The 19748-nt window shown below is 39.4% G+C and overlaps 1 protein-coding gene across 1 annotated transcript in view; it reads right to left on the bottom strand.

Annotated features, from left to right (window-relative positions):
• Positions 1-19748, bottom strand: part of SYT16 (synaptotagmin 16) — a 258656-nt gene that overhangs the window by 146277 nt on the left and 92631 nt on the right. The window contains exon 5 of the mRNA XM_042252588.2: positions 12123-12302. Coding sequence (XP_042108522.2) covers positions 12123-12302 — 180 coding nt within the window. The remainder of the gene's footprint in view (positions 1-12122; positions 12303-19748) is intronic.

Raw genomic sequence — 19748 nt, 5'->3', positions numbered from 1 at the left:
TTCAACTAGCATTTACTACCATAATAAATGGGATCCTACTTTCTAGTAGTAAAATACTACCTTTCATTCCAAAAAGCATCCTAGTATGAATCCTCCAATAGAGCAGTTAATGGAAAGGAAAATCCTCCAACTGATATGGAAAATGACATTTCACACTGGTGTCCCATTTCTAAACAGAGTCCCACATAAAATACACATTTGGAGTTCATTTCAGATTTGGTTGGGGGGATGGGAATTCTAAATGGAACTCACGCTAAAATGTTCTTAAAATTAATACCTGTTAGGTCTTTGACTATAAAGCCTACCTGTGGGAAAAACAAACATTTAAAAGGACTCTGACATCCTTCCAACATAGAATAGTGAGCTACAAAGTACATCTTTCATAAGCATTACTTGTTTAGGGGCAGAAGAGTGATGGAAAGATTTGGGAAGATCAAAGACCAACTTAAAAAACAACTAAACAAGGTTTTCTGCTTAAGAGTCCCAGTAAGACAGAGAGCTTCATCATACTTTCCATAATGTGCCTTATAATGCATGATTTGTATTTTGCTTCAAGATAATTTTAAAAGAAACATTCAAAAAGGTAATGCCCTAATGGTAAGGTTTTCTCCATCACCCTCTTTCTCATCAAGTGGCCCACACTACTGAGGAATGACGATTATAAATTACCATTCTGTGGTTAATATCCACTAGGGAAAATAACGGGAAGGCAATGGCACCCCACTCCAGTACTCTTGCCTGGAAAATCCCATGGATGGAGGAGCCTGGTGGGCTTCAGTCCATGGGGTCGCTAAGAGTCGGACACGACTGAGCAACTTCACTTTCACTTTTCACTTTCATGCATTGGAGAAGGAAATGGCAATCCCACTCCAGTGTTGTTGCCTGGAGAATCCCAGGGACAGAGGAGCTTGGTGGGCTGCCATCTATGGGGTCACATTGAATTGGACACGACTGAAGCAACTTAGCAGCAGCAGGGAAAATAAAAGAGAAAATCAGTTTTTAAGCAGATAGCAGTTTCATTCTATAAAACTGACATTAATTGTTCCTAAATAATACGAACTGTTTTGAGGATCCAAAGAATAGAAAGTAAGAAAATAAGATTCAAAATGTTTTTGGAATCCGTAAATTCATACATTTCAAACAGTACCCATCACCTTGTCATTAAACCTCAACATTAAAGCCTGAATAATATAAACTCGTAAGTATGTGAGATTTTGTGAATAAGGCATTTGCTCCTGTAAGTGGGTTTTAGAGGAATGTGGATATTTTGATGGAACTGTATAACCATAGACATGCCCTTCCTTTTACCTTAATCTGTCAGACTGAGAAAAATCATGAGATTTTTAAAGCTGGTACTCCAATAACTAGTTTAGAACTGACAACTCAAATAGCTAGCTAAACATATGCTCATAGACACCCACTTCAATACAGAAACAGTGACCTGTGCTACTGACTATTCTACACAAATAATAATCCTTTCTCTTGCCGCCTACTCAGCAATTGATTTTTTTTTTAAGGCATGTGTCTCTTTAAAGTATATTGATCCTTGCTGACAAGAGAAGCATACAACCCAGTATCCTCTGATAAGTCTAACTCATAGAATGATGGATCTCTGAAAGATATCACAGTGAGATCAATTGTTGGTGATGATAACATTCTTTAGCACATGCAGAGCAACATACGAGTGTTAAACTTACAATTTCCTCATCTATAAGTGAAAATGACATGTGCGTCTTCAATACATCTGCTGCTGCTGCTGCTGCTAAGTCGCTTCAGTCGTGTCTGACTCTGTGCGACCCCATAGATGGCAGCCCACCAGGCTCCCCAGTCCCTGGGATTCTCCAGGCAAGAACACTGGAGTGGGTTGCCATTTCCTTTTCCAAGGCATGAAAGTGAAAAGTGAAAGTGAAATGCTCAGTCGTGTCCGACTCTTAGCGACCCCATAGACGGCAGCCTACCAGGCTCCTCTGCCCATGGGATTTTCCAGGCAAGAGTACTAGAGTGGGTTGCCATTGCCTTCTCCGTTCAATACATCAAAACCCCTCAAAACTACCCACAAAGTTGGTGAGACAGTTTCACTAGCTCCAGCAAAAGATGTATGTTTAAGGCCTTCTCAGATTATCCAGGGAACCCATGCTGGAGGAGTAAAGAAAGACTTTCAACTCACCAAACAATCAGCAATTGCTTCTACCTAAACTATCAAGGTTCACTGAGGTCTGCCCAGAAGTCAGTCATAAGATTTCATAGTATGGCTCTTCCAAATACAAAAGTCTCAGAGTTTCTGCCAAAAATTGATGCGAGACTGTATACAGTACACACACACACACCCTACACACACACATACACTATAGTCATTGGGAAGGTGAAAAATCATGAAGGGAATTATCTGCAGCTTTTGAAATAGTGATGTGTGTTTTGGGAGTTCTCAAACTTAGGTGCTAAACATTTCCACAGCAGCTTGTACCTACAGAAAGCTTCAGATTTATTTTTATTAATATCCTAGCATCACAGAAGCAGCTCAAATGCCACAAGAAGAATCTGTTTCTAAGGTAACTCACTAGGCACCCTCACATAAATAGCTTGGAAAATAGAGCTGCTCATATTCCGACTGTAAAGTGCCCAGATCTGTTGAAGGACTTTTAGTAGCTTCCCAACCTTCAACCTAATGTCTCCCATCACCAGCAATCAGCTAGCTGTGTAACATGGTCATTTGCTGGGTTGAATTCTTGAGCAAGGGACAATAATCCATCATCTAAATTGCAAGAAAATAAACAGCAAAGGATGGAAAATTTAAAGAGACAGATCTATTCCCTCTTGGGCAAAGAAAACAAGGAAATGGAGACAATAGGGTGTAATTTAGAAACAAAATGTCTTTGTTAATAAATGTTGAAACTGGGTGATGGGTACATGGGCTTCATTATACCATTCTCTATTTTCCTATAAGTTTGAAAATTTCCATTATAAAAAGATATTTTTAAATGAATATCTCTTCCCAGCCTCCCTACCATAATACACTGAAGAAAACAGGGATTCAAAGATATTAAGTAAGCTCCTCTGATGGTTAATTTTATATGCCAAGTTGGCTGGGCCACAGTGCCCAGATCTTTGATCAAATACTACTCTGGATATTTCTGTGAGGGTGTTTTTTGTGGATGAAATTAACAATTAAAACAGTGAACTTGTGTAAAGCAGATTTCCTTTCATAAAGTGCATGAGCTAGGCCTGATCAGCTGAAGACCTTAACAGAGAGTGACCTCCCCTGAGCAAGGAGGAAAGTCACCAGTAGATCACCTTCAGACATCAATTGCAACATTTGCTTTTTCCTGGGTCTCTAATGTATCAAACTGCCCTGCAGATTTGGGACATGCCAGCCTCTGTAAGATAATAGGCTAATTCCTAAAAAACATAAAAGAAAAAAAATAACAGAACCAATATAATGTATTTGTGTGTTTATCTCTCTCCACCCAACAGTGAGCAAGATGTGTTCTACCACATCTAAGGTCAATCTCTCCATCCTGTCAATTAGTCTTTATTTTAGGCCCTTACAGCATGTATAATAATCTATAATTATTTTATTTGCTTCTTCACTTTCAGTTTTATCTTTCTGTCATTATCCAAAAATGGAATTTCCAAGAGAGTGGGGACTATGTCTCTTTTTATCATTTTTTTCCCAGGATTTATAAACTGAGTAACATAACATTGATTCTTACTAAATAATGTTGAATAGATGAATGAATATTCTCAACCCAGTAACTTTTCAACTGCATTCCTTGGAATTTTTACCCATCAAACAAGGTTCAATCAGTCCTACTTTGATGGGTTTGTTAAGAGCATTCTCACTTATTTGTGTCTTAAGTCACCAAAACAAGTAACTAGACACCACAATGAATATTACCAAGGCTTATTCTGGTGTTTAAACTCTTAAGTTCCTTACAGCTTTTCATCTCAGGTATAAGTTGAAACATATGAAACTTCCAACCTACAAAAACAGTAATCTCAAAAGGTTTGACCTAATATAGCACATACTTAGAAAAATATGAAATAGCATAGCACACGTGAAAGCATTAAAATAGGAAGAGAAGATACTTTGCAGTTTAGACTGTTAACAGGTGGACTTCCCCCTCTAGGCATTATTCTCCAGGTTAGGTCTTTTTTTGCATAAGCCTCACTGGGGAAGGATGACAAAAAGAATAGAGGGGCTATTCCATTTATTCCACTATTTAAGGACAAAAAGGTACAATGAGGGGAGATGATGGGAGGGGTTGAAGATTTCAACTTTATAAAAATAGCTAATTCATAATTTTAAAACAAACTGTTGTACAACCCAAAAGTTTATAAATTGTATCAAAAGCATTTCAGTGGTATTGACAGGTTTTAATCATCCTATTGGAAAAAGGAGGGAGGGGCATTTTAGCCTTTTCTTGATGCCAACAAAGGTCCATCTAGTCAAGGCTATGGTTCTTCCAGTGGTCATGTATGGATGTGAGAGTTGGACTGTGAAGAAAGCTGAGTGCTGAAGAATTGATGCTTTTGAACTGTGGTGTTGGAGAAAACTCTTGAGAGTCCCTTGGACTGCAAGTAGATCCAACCAGTCCATCCTAAAGAAGATCAGTCCTGGGTGTTCATCAGAAGGACTGATGTTGAAGTTGAAACTCCAATACTTTGGCCACCTGATGTGAAGAACTGACTCATTTGAAAAGACCCTCATGCTGGGAAAGATTGAAGACAGGAGGAGAAGGGGACGACAGAGGATGAGATGGTTGGATGGCATCATCGACTCGATGGACATGGGTTTGGGTGGACTCTGGGAGTTGGTGATGGACAGGGAGGCCTGGCGTGCTGCGGTTCATGGGGTCACAAAGAGTTGGACACGACTGAGTGACTGGACTGAGTGACTGAACTGCCTGACTGACTGATTCTAAAATACTTGATCAGTCCAAACCCAAAACCACCCCCACAGACCTGCAGGCAAAGAAAATACAACTTTAAAGACAGCAAAGAAAACCTCCCAGAAGAGAGAATGAATTGTATTGCTTTTATATTATCCTCTAAGACACCTTTTTCAATGTATACTTTATTCATCAATCATACTAAACGTCAAATACAAAGAAACCAACACTGTTTATTTACAACTGCATGATGGGTACTTGGGTAAATGTCCTTCTCTATCTTAAGAAGCTAATAATAATGACGATGATGATGATGAATCTATCCCTATCCAATATCAATACGCTTTATATATATATATATATATATATATATATTTACATCTGTTTCAGATCCTGATTCATACCATTTGTAAAATTTGTCATTGCTCTTTCTTATTTGGGCATAAAAGGAAAATGGAATATAGGCACAATAATTCAGAAAACAATGGAACATTACAAAGATGGACAGCCAAATTCTATCTGGGTCCAATTTACTAAAATTTTGTAAACTCAGAATCTTGAGTATAAATTACAGATGGTTATAATTTGACAACTTTGAATAATCTTATAGACACTTTTTCTAAATAATTTTTCCTTTTTTAAAATCCCTGTGCAGAAGTCATCTGCTGAGAGTGCCACGGGATACATGGGGTGATAGGGAGGGGAAGCATCGTAAAGGAAAAGCTTGCCTGCTGACCAAGGTAGAACTGAAATAAACCAGTCAGGGAAAGAAATAGGTGGGCAACCACCAGATGGATACTTTGTGGGCAAAAATAAATGTGAATTGGGCCAGCATTAACATTGCTCAAGCTCTACCCTCTCCAGCCTGAAAGGGGATGTTAGCAGTGAACACACCCCTTCCATCCATGGCACTCCACCACAGCCACACCTTTAAATTACCTGGTATTCTTTTTAAACCTGTACAGTTTGCCTCACTACTGTCACTCCCTATACTGATATAATTAGTTTGCAATGGGATTTGATCACTGGTTGTTTTTTAAAAGCCTCCCAGGATTGAGACTCAGTGTAGTTCAACTGGGCTCACAGCTGGGAAGCACTCTGTCTGCTGATTATAGTCTATACCAAAAATATCTGACCAGCTTTTGTTATCTCTCTTTGTAAGAATCATTCTAACCCAGATGGAGAATGTGAAATACCACTGTTCAAGGATAATGGAGAAATAAAAAATTTCTATTCAATTCTTCATCAACTCTCCTAATGCTAAATGGTGGTCCCTAAAAAGATATATCCATGTTCTAGTCCCTGAAACCTTGAATGGTGGAAGGATATTTGCAGGTGTGACTATGTTAAGGATCTTCAGATCTTCCTAGATTATCAGGGTGAGACCTAAATCCAATGACAAGTGGCAGAGAGAAGACACACATAGGAGGAAGTAATGTGAAGATGGAAGTGGAGACGGGCATGAAGCAGGCATAAGCGCAAGAATGCCAAGGATAGTTGGCAGCCACTTGAAGCTGGGAGAGAGTGTGAACACCTTGATTTCAAACCTCTGGTCCCCAGAACTGTGTGGAAAATCAATTTATGTTCTTTTAAAACACCAAGTTTGTGATCATTTGTGTGGCAGCCACAGGGAAACCAAACCATCCTCCAAATCCTCCCTTTCCCCTACTTTCTCCCATCCCAGAAATTCAAAAGCATGAAAGAGTGGCTTGCGTTGAGAAGAACAGGTGGGCAAAAGAGTAGTGCAATTAAGATGTTAGCGTCTGACGTTAATCAGTTTTTGGATATGAGTCTCCACTTTGCCACTTAATACCTTGGAAAACAATTCATCTCTCAAAGCCTCTGTTGCCTCACCTATAATATGGAGATTTTAATAGTATCTACTTACTGAATTGTGCTGTAAGAAGGTTGTATGTGAACATACTCTAACCTAAATGCAGAACTGAAACCAAAAGTATCTGACAACCACAGCCATCATGACCCAAGCAGAAAAAGGTGGGGCTGGTCGGAGCTCCTGCTAGACCAGAAGTTAATCATCCCAATACAGGTGAAGGGGTGGGAGTAGTCTTGAGGAGGAACTGGCCAGTTGGGCTTTCCAACCAACTGGTAGGTAGGGAGACACTGTCACATGTGAACCACCTCACTCCCGAGCTCCAGCTGGCACAGCTGACTGCTGAGCCCTGGCTGAGCACCAGCTTTGCTTAAATGTACAAAAGCTGTCAACACCCTGTCTGGGTTTCCCAGGTGGCACTAGTTGTTAAAAAAAAAAAAAAATCTTCCAGTGCAGGAGACTTAAGAGGTACAGGTTTGACCCCTGGGTCAAGAAGATCCCCTGGAGGAGGTCATGGCAACCCACTCCAGTATTCTTGCCTGGAAAATCCCATGGACAGAGGAGCCTGGTGGGCTACAGTCCATAGCATCGCCAAGAGTTGGACCCAGCTGAAGCAACTGAGCATGCAGACACACTCTGTCTCATGGGGCTCTTGCCTGTCACCCCCATGCCTTCCCATGCTCCATGGTGAGACACTAAACTTCAGCCTGCTTCCTCAGTCAGTCAGTTTCATTTGGGATCAATAATCAGTTTGGGGGATTTGCACTCCCACTCCACGCTCTTGTTCATCAGAGAGCAATGGGCACAGATGTGTGCTCATTTGCTATGATGTGCTATTCCTCCCTGCTGGCTCCCCTGACCCGCAGAGGAGTGTTAGCCTTTGCCTCTACAGCCCTCCCAGGGAAGGCTGTGTACCTGCAGTACCTCCTAGGATCCTTCCAGGCAAGACAGGTACATAATTTGAAGACCCAGTGCAAAAATGGAAGGACCTTTAGTTCAAAAACCATTAAGAATTTCAAGAGGGCAGCAGCAGAGCACTAACCCAAGAGAAGCATGCCTTTCTGGCATGGAGCCCTGTGCAGCTGCACCGTTTAAGTGCCCTTGAATCCAGTCCTGGCTCTAGGAGGCCTCAGGCGGTATGCTCCCCAGCCTCTGATACAGGCCACCCACCACAAGGTGCGACTACTCCCTAGCAGGAAGACAGTGCTCTCAGACCACTACTGTCTTCTCCCCAGAGGGTCATGCAGAAACTCCTAAACCCTATGTGACATGAGCTACTCAGTGAGGAACTGTGCTAGAAATCTTCTCCAGGTCTCTTTCCTCACATCCCCACCAGTATGTTCCCCCTCTGCAGCAGCCATGCTGGGCCCACGTGGGACCCATGTGAGGCAGTCTCCAGCCACCCTCCCCAAGGGGATGCACATGGCGCTCTGCTTTTCGTCGCTTCCTCGGGCCGTGTTGGACTCCGATCTTCTCACTACGACCACGGCAGGTGGCCCCACACCCGCCCCCCTTCTCAGGGTCCAGGCAACTTTCAAGCCCTCCAAATCTCTTTTCCTGTGGTCCCTCCAAGCCATGGGCTGCCCTTCCCAGTGGTGGAAAGCCTTTCTTCTTCTCCTCCCTGCCTGGGAGGAACCACCCTCCTATACATCCTCCATCCTTTCTATACTGTGCTTCTGGAAATTAAGCTCTCTGCTCCAACTTCTAAATGTTGCCTTTGATACATAAAGAAAGCTTCTGAGGGAAAAACAAACAAAACAAAATCTCATCTCTCTTTCCCAACTAAGATTCTTTAAAAACTATTATTTCACCATGGGATTTTTATTTTTAATCAACTTTTATCTCAGCACTGAACATTTCCACCAATTAAAAATGAATAAAATTTTTTAAAACACTGAACAATGGCTTCTTTGTTACAACCCATATCTACCCTTCCCCCAAAGCAATCACTACCAATAAATAACACAAGTACTTTGCATTAAGAAGTCAAATAATCCATGTAACAGACTTAGCAAGTGTGTGAATAGTAAATGCTAAATAAATGATAGCCATCAATTATCATTATCTAATTATTATTATTACCTATGTTATTAGGAAGAAACTGTTTCAGTTCTTTATCCCTTACCTACATTCAGATAAATGATTTGTGAAAATCCACTGAATTTTGAAAACAATATACAGTCTAAAAGGCATTTTTGTGGGGCAAATTATTTTGTACAATGGGCTCAGAAAATAAACTCTCATGTCTGCTTCTCTAATATTATCATAGAAACAAAAAAAAGTATTTTATTCTTCAGAACCTCACACATATATTAGATTATAATGATTAGGTTGCTAATATCCAGCCCTTTTTGATATATAAAAATGGAAATTTCATATGGTTCAACCTCAGAGTAAGATGGTCTTGTTGGTTTTTAATCATTTTCATTAGGTCTCCTCCATTCGTAGACTGAGACCTAGGGAAGAAATTGCTAGGGTAACCCCAAGGATCGAATAGGACTGTAGCGATGGGGAGAAACCTAGCCCAGACTCACAAATTTGCAAGTGAGGACTTAAGACCCAGAGAAGTGAAGTGAACCTCCCAAAATACTACAGCCAACTAGTGGCAAAACTAAGCTCTGGCTGTCTTCACTGTGTCTCTTTCTACCATACCAGGCTGCCTTCCTCCCTTCCTAACATTTGTCAAAATATGTTAAGAACATCCCATCTTCACTGAGAAGTCAGGGCTCTGCGGATGATAATTAAAGCAGACATCAAAAGTTAGATAAAATCTGGGCTAGAGGCACATTTTTCAAAGACTCTTGATCAATAATAATTAAACTTTCAAAGGAGAAATGTCAAAATGAAGGTGTTTGTTTCTAAGTTGTAATTTGTAGATTCTCCTGATTAAACTATTTTTAAAGCTCCCTTCAGATGATCCCACTCTGAGTGTTACTTGAGCTAACAGCTTCTGGTTCATGCTTTATTGTTATTGTTTCAATATTATCTTCGACTTATTTGCAAGTATAATTCATAATTGTCTCTAAATTACTCAGATAACATGTCAAACAAGACAAAAAGAAAATAATCTTAAATAGCTCTAACCTTAGTTCTTTGTACTTATTAGAGTCTGAAAAGGAGAAAACATCACCAACTTTTAATCTCCCAATTTAAGTAATGAATACAATGTGTTCACGTGTGATGTCACTCCTAGAAGCCACTACTATGACTGGAATTGTGTTAATACTACACAACTATTGTTAAAGTTCTATTAGGTCTTTTACCATAGGCATCATGCTGGTATCCTTACAAAATTAATTCACATAATCAAAACCAACCCTGTAAGGGGTGTGTTGACGACCCCGATATACAGATAAGGAAAACATTTAGAATGGTTCCATAATTTGCCTCAGTCATACAACTAGTGACGGTGAGTTGCTGAAAGAGGAAAGAATCACTATGAACCCTAACTCCATATCACCTCATGACCAAGCAGAAGTCTCACCTATGTCCCAGCTGAGACAATAGTGGCTAGAGCATTTGTAAGTCCAGATTTCACATGAAAAATTCTATTTTAAATATTCCACTCTGTTTTCAGAAGACAAGCCAGATGGCTCAAGTGGAGTTCAAAAACTAAGGCTACTGCAACAGTAAGAATGCCAAATCAACTGTCAGAATTACACCTATACCCCTTCCATTATTCTCCCCTATGGTGATTTTAAGAGACATTGCACACTCTTTGATACTGTTTCCTTAAAAAGTGGACCTTAATCCCCCTTCCCTGAAGATGGACTGTACTTAGTAAACGACCAGAATGTGGTGGAGGAGATATTGAATGACCTTCCTAGACTAGGTCATTAAAAAACTGACTTTCTCTTGCTCTCCTCTCTTGGATCATTCACTCTGGGGGAAGCCAGCTGCCATGTGAAAAATATACTCAAGCAGCTCTGCGGAGGGTTCACATAGCAACTAAAGCCTTCTGCCTGGAAGTGAAGTCATCAGCCCCAATCAAGCCTTTAGATGGCTGCAGCTGACATTCTGATTGCAGCATCATGGAAAACTCTGATCTGTAATAACCACTCAACTAAGCTAACCCCATATTCATCAACTTTGAAAACTGTGAGATAATAAATATTTGTTGCGGGGTAATTTGTTAAAGCAATAAGTAATTAATACATGACAGTGAAGCGAGAGTGTTAGCTGTTCAGTCGTGTCCAACTCTTTGTGACTCCAGGGACTGTATCCCACCAGGATCCTCTGTCTATGAAATTCTCTAGGCAAGAAAACCACAGTGGGCTGCCATTTCCTCCTCCAGAGGATCTTCCTGATCCAGGGATCAAACCCAGTCTCTTACATTGCAGGCGTATTCTTTACCATCTGAGCCATAAGGGAAGGCCCATATTCATCAATTTTGAAAACTGTGAGATAATAAATATTTTTGTGGGGGTAATTTGTTAAAGTAATAGGTAATTAATACATAATTATTCCTAAATTATGCCTTTTATTATAGCAAAGTGAACAAGTTGAACCATATCTACATAAGGTACCATACCAATAAATCAAATATTGTCATTGGTCCAGGCTGTGGGATAGCTAAGGGGTGTTTTCCTCAAGGCCTTGCCCCAGCTCAAACACATAATGTAAGACTGTCCCTCCACCAGTTCTGTCATGCCCCACCCATGGGCCATGGGGGAGAAGAGTGAGAATCAAACTAACAAAATTTTTTTAAAAGCCAAGTGGTTACCTATAAAATAAGAATACTGTCTTTAAACGTCCAGCTTTTGTGTGATTATAATCACTTTGTGATAACATCCTGTATCACAAAGTTCTATCCTTCAGTAATTGAAAATAGAATATGTTCTTTAAGAGCCAGAAGCCAATTATTTCTTTTAGTGTGTTATTTTCCCCATTAAACTGAAGGAAGGAAGTTAGTAAATGAAGTGGTAGATTCAATGAACTTAAAACCTCCCTTTAGAAAAGTGACTGTTGCCATACAAGGTGGGGGATGGCCCTAAGCACTGAAAATCTCAGAAACATCTAACCAAAGTGAAGTGTCAATATCATTCCAAAATAATGAAACCAAAACACATCAAGGCTCTTGTCAATCAAAATCCTTTTTTTTTTTTTTCCTTTTCCTTCAAGCATTAGTCAGAGGGAAACTCAACACAGACATCTAAAAAGCTAAGAAGACGGGAAGCAGTGGTCAGCCTTTTCCCATCTGCTCTTTGGACCCTAAAGAGAGCATTACTTTCCTAAAGCTAATGTATTCTTTGGTAATGTCCATTCATCATGCCACCACAGCAGCTGCTAAACTGCTCATGTGTGACTTCTTAATGGGGTCCATCCAGGAACAGTGACATTCCTTCCCCGATCAAAACCACAGCCAACGCCAAGCTCAGGAGACTGCGAAGCATAATGCTTACCTGGTCCTTTGCAGATTCCAGTCTTGTCTTTAGAGTGCTTTCTCTTCCCGCGTTGCTCCAGGCATGGAAGGCCTCCTGTGGTCTCAAAACTCAGCTTCTTGTTGATGAAGAGGAAGAGGACAACCAGAAGAACAAGAAAGACCCCAGCTGCAGACAAGAAGCCGATGGCCTCGGGAGGAACTAGCAAGAGAACACAAAGGAAAAAATATCACCAAGTGAACCATCTTTTAGTTCTAACAACTGATCAAAGTTATCTGGAATCTTCACAATTATGAGAATGCCAGATACTCTGCAAGTCCTGACCTGCTGGCATCCCCAACACTGTGTACAGGGGAAAGGAAAGGACTATTGCCAGGTCCATCAGGCTAGGCTGGCTCCTAGATGACAGACCTCCATTCCTTTACACATATGGCTTCTTCTGCCTATAATATAACTCCTCTGGCCCCTCTCCTTCACTTAATATTCAACATCAAGCATGCCAGCTATTAGATATCAGTCAAATGAGTTGCGTTTGAAATGGCTGACCAGTGTTATAAAAGCAAGTCTTTTAAAAATACAACTGCTTAAAACTTAGAAAAACTAATTATACAAGACAAAGTTTCAGACATACATCCGTCAAATTAGCAACTGGAGGAAAGTCATTTCCTGGATATGGTCTTTCTAATTCAACTAAGCAACACGTGATGGTGATGATTACCGATGGTAAGAAACTAATGACAAGAAAATTCCTAATCTGTGCATCCATATTATAAATTAGAATTATATTTTGAATGCTAATATTTTAGAATTTTAGAAGATGAATTTTCATCTTCCCCTGTCCCCTCCTCATCAAAAAATTCCCGAGCTATAAATGACTCTGTGCTGCCCAGGTCCATAGTCCCAGCTATTGAGTTCAGCTCTGAGGTACATAGAACAGAAAGGTCAGAGCTAGTTCCAGGTTGAGAGAAGATTCCTTCAAAGAAATGTCGTTTGAGTAAAGACAACATTTCATAAAGAAATCCAAAAATCAAGTTGTATAAAGGAATCAATCACAAAGCAGGTGTCAGGAAGAGTTATTCAAGGCAATTGGGTATATGTGAAAGCTTATGAAAATTACTCTCCTGAGAGTAGTTTTAATTCTTGAGCAGGTTTAATATGTGGATTAATAATATGAAGAGATAATATACAGCTCATGCTACCTTCCAGATAAAGAGAGAAAGGATGAATCAAACCAGTCCCAACCCTATGAAAAGAAAATAAATGGCACTGCCTCACTGAAACAATCCAGTGGCAAGCCAGAGAAAGAACAAACAAGACAAAAATAGCTTTGTAATCTGCAAAATGATAATAGTGCCTGCTTATCAAAACCAACATATATTGTGAATTTAAAAAGTATGCATGTATTGATTATTCCCTCTGCCTCTAGAGGCAACACAGGTAGCAACGTTTACTGGCATAGGTTCAGCAGTCACACCACCTGGAAAGAAATCACAATTTGCCACTTGTTATCTGTGTGGCCTTGAGCCAATTATTTAACCTCTCTGTGCTTCAGTTTTCTAAGTAATAAAAGAAGACAATAAATATAGCTACATTAGATTAAATGAGCTAACACATGGAAAATAACCTGTATGGCACCAAGCACATACAGCATTCTCAAACAGGAATTAACATCTCCCTCAGTAGCATCATTATCAGCTTTGCAGACCTTTTAAAATACCTAGGAGCAGTCAAATATGAGATGGATGTGTTGCTTTGTACACAGGCTGTGCTCCACACCCCATTTCCCTCTCTTGCATTAATTATCCCAGAGGGATGGGGAAGGGATAAAGTAGGAGCCTGAGAATAGCAGCTACAAACTACTACATATAAAATAGATTAAAAAAAACAAGGTCCTATTGTATAGCACCAGGAAATATATTCAATAACCTATAATAAACCATAATGGAAAATGATATGAAAAAGAATATGTCTGTATACTTATAGCTTAAACATTTCACGGTACACCTGAAACTAACACTGTAAATCAACTACACTTAAAATCATCTCTATCTCCCCGCTCCCACCAATTCTTGTATTTTCAACTACTTCCCTTAGTAGAGACCACATTATTTTCACCTGCATTAAAAGTAATGTCACTAACTGTCTCCCATCCTAAGAGCCCCTCCTCGTCACCATATGCTCTCTTCAACCATGCTGCTGCTGCTGCTGCTAAGTCACTTCAGTCGTGTCCGACTCTGTGCGACCCCAGAGACGGCAGCCCACCAGGCTCCCCCGTCCCTGGGATTCTCCAGGCAAGAACACTGGAGTGGGTTGCCATTTCCTTCTCCAATGTATGAAAGTGAAAAGTGAAAGTGAAGTCGCTCAGTCGTGTCTGACTCCTAGTGACCCCATGGACTGCAGCCCACCAGGCACCTCTGTCCATGGGACTTTCCAGACAAGAGTACTGGAGTGGGGTGCCATTGCCTTCTCTGCTCTTCAATCATAGCCCTGCTTTTTCCCAGTCACAACTGACCATCTTCAGAGTACCCTACACTCATCTCCACTTTCTTACCTCCAAAGCCTCTAGGATCCTTTACCCAGATTCCCATTGATCTCCAAGTACCCAGCCTTACCCCTCAACAAATCCCTTCTCCACAAAGCAGCCAGAGTGATCCTTCTGAAGTAAGTCTGATTTGTTCAATTGCCCCACTAAAGCCCTCTGCAGTGGGTTTAATTGTGACCCCCAAAAGAGACATCCACCTTGAATCTCAGAATGTGACCTTATTTAAAATAAATTAGGGTAGGATCTTCAGATGAAATTATCCAGGATCAGGGTGGGCCCTAAATACAGTGATAAGTATCCCTAAAAGACACTGAAAAGGAGAAAACACAGAGAGAAGATGACCATGTGAAGATGGGAGAAAAGACTGAAGTTATGAAGCCAACTGAGGAATGCCAAGGCTTGCCAGCAGCCACCAAGAGCTAGGAGAGAGCCCTGGAAGAAGTACTCTCTCAGAGATTCCAGAGGAATCAATTTTGCTGATATTCTAAATTTGGACTTCTGGCCTCCAAAATTGTGAGAGAACAAATTTGTTGTCTTAAGCTGTCAAGCATTTGGCAATATGTCATGGTAACCCTCAGAAACTAATTTACCCTCCAACAGCTTCCCATCACCCATAGGAAAAAACTCGAAGTCCTCAACTTGGTTTGCAAGACTTTTCATGACCTAGCTGCTGATTCTAGCCTTTATCACTCATCACTCCCCAGCATCAAACTCTTTGTTGCCATCATATTCATCTATTTCTGGTTCCCCAAACATAGCTCACCTCCAGACCTTTGGAGAGACTATTTCAAATCCATGGAATGACTGTGCACTCTCTACTGTCTAACACTGATACTAGACTTCCTCTGAAAGCCTTTTTTGTTCCTCTTGACCAGGCTGGATGCTTCTACTATGAGTTCCCACCCACTGAGACTTCAACAGCTTTTTCAAGTGTTTTCAAATGCTAAATTTTCAACTTCATAAGAACAAGGACTTTGCCTCAGTTACCCAATGTGCTCTCAGCAGCTAGCCTAGGAGATGCATGATACATATTTGATGCTTAAATAAATATTGAATTCTTCTGTGCTATGATATGTTGATACATGGAAAGAAAATATATACCTCAAGTAGGTCAGTAACACTAACAACATAAGATATGATTTATATCAGATCCAGGCTTAGGGAAAAAAAGGTTCATCTATTGTCTATAAGCAGAAACATTTGCACCTAATAATGCCATTCATTAGTGAAACTAAATCTTGATTTTTTAATACACTGTATTTTTCCATTATAAAACAACATGATGCATATTACATAAAATCTACAAAATATAGAAAAAGATGACGACAACCACAGTTAAGTTTTTTGTACTTCCTTCCAGTCATTTTGATATTTGGGCAAATACTAATTGTCTGTATTGATTTTACCTTTACTGTCCTGTAAAAAAATTTTCTAGATAAAAACTTCTTTTTTTTTAGAGAGAGATTTAAAGAAAAAATGATTCATGCATTTAGAAAAATGTTTTTAAAATATTGGAAAATTTTTTTTAAAGTTCATGTTGAAACTCACCACCTATCATTGTTTTCTGTTATATTTTCTTAACTTTTTACCAGCGCTGAGATACTATCTTATATTAATGCATTTAATATAAAAACATTCACAAATTCCAGATTGAAGACTATATATATATATATATATATATATATATATATATGTATATAAGGAGTTTCGATATAAATCTCCAAAGATGAAAGAAAGAATTGGGAGAAAGCTCTTGTATTATTCAAAATAACTCTGCTCTTTGTAGATGAAAATATTTTTGTTAGTAATCATTCTTGTAGCAGTGACTAAACTATGAGTAGGTACAAAATTCCTAGGTAGGTACCAAAACGTTTTTCTCCTCAAAATTATCTAGATATCAGCGCATTAACTTTTAATGTTTAGTGTTTCATAAATGAATGTGACACTGCAGCTACTTTTTATTACTGTATGGACAACAGAATTTTTTGGTCTAGAATCTTTTCAAAACAAAATTTTAATTTAATTTTCTTTTAATACCAAAGATTATCAGAATGTGACATTTTATGGAATCTTTTGTTGATTTTCCCTAGAACCTAGTCTTTTCGATATCCATGACTTTTTTAAAGCTTGGAAGAATTTTCTTCAATGATGTCTGATAATTTGTGCCAACTGTTCTTCTTTCTGTCTTAAACTAGGGTACTATTTCTTTAGTTACCAATTTTTATGTTCTTTTTTCTGCATCCTAGCAGGCCTCAAATATGGCCTACACTTTTCATTTAACTAAATAGGTGAAAGTGTGCTGTTACCCACTTCACTACTGTAAACTCTGTATATCTGAGTCCATGGCAGACAGTGGGAGAAGATAAAGTCTTTTGAGTTGGATGGTGAAGAACACTAGAAATAAGCACAAATGTAGCTAAAGCAGAGGGACAACTTAGTTCAAGGAGTGTGGTTATTTCATGAGACTTCATATTCCTCTCATAATGTATCAATTTTAATTTCATCTTTTTCTGTGTATTTATGGGTCAGTTCAGACAGTCAGTTCAGTCGCTCAGTCGTGTCTGACTCTTTGTGACCCCATGAGTCGCAGCATGCCAAGCCTCCCTGTCCATCACCATCTCCCGGAGTTCACTCAGACTCACGTCCATCGAGTCCGTGATGCCATCCAGCCATCTCATCCTCTGTCATCCCTTTCTCCTACTGCCCCCAATCCCTCCCAGCATCAGAGTCTTTTCCTATGAGTCAACTCTTCGCATGAGGTGGCCAAAGTACTGGAGTTTCAGCTTCAGCATCATTCCCTCCAAAGAAATCCCAGGGCTGATCTCCTTCAGAATGGACTGGTTGGATCTCCTTGCAGTCCAAGGGACTCTCAAGAGTCTCCTCCAACACCACAGTTCAAAAGCATCAATTCTTCAGCGCTCAGCCTTCTTCACAGTCCAACTCTCACATCCATACATGACCACAGAAAAAACCATAGCCTTGACTAGACGGACCTTAGTCGGCAAAGTAATGTCCCTGCTTTTGAATATGCTATCTAGGTTGGTCATAACTTTTCTTCCAAGGAGTAAGCATATTTATGGGTACTTAATTGGAAGTCTGAAGAGGTGCATGAGAGACTGGGAGCCAAATGCTACATTAAACTATAGTTTAGTGTATGTATCTGGTTGGCCAAAAAATGTGTTCAGGTTTATTTGTTACATCTTATGAAAAACTTGATCAAAATTTTTGGCCAACCCAATACTTTCTATATGAGTAGAGTATCATGGAAATGACTGAGAAGTTAGCAGTGACCTCAGACTTGTAAGAATTGCTTAACCAGAGTTGCAGACAAACAAACCTCTCTAAAAATTGTTTAAAATGACAAATATAACCTAGCAATTCCACTTTTCTAGGTATATATCCAGTGGAATTGAAAATACACACATTCACAAAAAAACCTGTGAATGAGTGTGCATAGCATTATTCATAATAGCCAAAAAAGTGGAAATAGACCAAGTGTCCAGGCACTGATAAATAAAATGTGGCATATCCATACAATGGAATATTATTGCACCAAAAAATGAAGTACTGATACATGCTACAGTATGGATGAAACTTAAAAAAAAAAAAAAACTATACTAAGTGAAAAACATCTGACAAAAGGCCACAGAATTGTGTAATTGATTCCACTTATATTAAATGTCTAATGGACAAATCCAAGGTGACAGAAGGTATATGAATTATTTCCAGAAGCTACAGGATAGTGGGAGGAATAGGGAGAAATGAGGAGTGACTGCAAATGGGTATGGGTTTTGTCTTTTGAGGTAATGAAACTATTCTGAAATGAGATGGTGCTGATGCTTGTACAATTTTGTGAATATACTAAAACCCAGCGAATAGTACACTTTAAGAGGTGTGAATTTTAAGGAATATGAATTTCATCTCAAAAAGATGTTTCAATTCCAGTCTTCTAGTAAAGACTGGGAAGAAACATGAGAAAAATGAGTTTTCTGAGATTTGGCTTGGAAGTGATTTTCTTCATGTTTAAAGATTGTATAATTTTATTATTCAGAATTTAGAATTAAAAATAAAGTCTGAATACTGTAGAGTATGGGAATTGTATCAGCAGAGCTCTAACATCAACGTGTAACACCGAACACAGCAAGCCAACAATTCTATTGGTCAAAGCCAGAGAGTTTGATGCCGCTGAGTTTGAGTCTAAACAAAATAAGGGAATTTGGCAGGAAAGTCTACAGTCATCTTGCATTCCATATATACAAATGCTATGATGAAGAACAAGCATTACATGTATCATCTGCGATAGATGACAAGGGCACATATGTCAAGAAACTTCATTGCCATCTGCAGAGTAACTCATCTAATTATTCCAGTAATTACTAAATTGGAAATCAGATGACTGTGAAGTTCGGTCACATAGTTCATATTGAAAACTTCCTCAAAGTTAAATATACCTCTCACATTCCACTGGAGAGCCCCATCTGTTGGTTCAGATGCAGTGGCTCAAGGAGAAGACAGAGCATGCAAAGATATGAACAAAGAGGCCTCTGCATGTCACATGGTCGATGGATGTTTGTACATTTCATTCCACAGCTGTTGAAAAGGTTAAAAAAAAAAAAAAAGGGCTAGCCAATTGCAGCCATCTGACTCACAAGTACTAGATATAACATAAGAGGAAACTGAAATTTTACTTAACAAAATGCTAAGGCAGGGAAATCAGAAATAACTGAGTAATGATAATAGAAATAATTAAAGAGTAAAGTTATAATTTCTCAGGAATAAACTTTCTTGTCACTGCTCTGAAGATTGTGAGGAATCTCATTTTTAAAAAAAGGAAAGTCTGAAGTAAATCTAAAACTCTAATCACTTAAACACCTCTACCATCCTCAAGGAGCCATCAACCTGACAGTCCTATTTTCCATCACACCATTTTGATTTCATTCCTCCCTTTAAAAAGCAGCATTGGAAGAGAACAAGATGGTGGAGGAGTAGGCGGACATGGACTGTCCACGGATACATCAGAAATACACCTTCAGACACAGAAGTGCATGCACAACACCAGCTGAGAGCAGACAGGAGTACCTGACCAGCAGAAAAGAATATACAGA

Source organism: Ovis aries, chromosome 7 (genome assembly GCF_016772045.2).
Source record: "Ovis aries strain OAR_USU_Benz2616 breed Rambouillet chromosome 7, ARS-UI_Ramb_v3.0, whole genome shotgun sequence".
NCBI lineage: Eukaryota > Metazoa > Chordata > Mammalia > Artiodactyla > Bovidae > Ovis > Ovis aries.
This window is presented reverse-complemented; position numbering and strand designations above follow the sequence as displayed.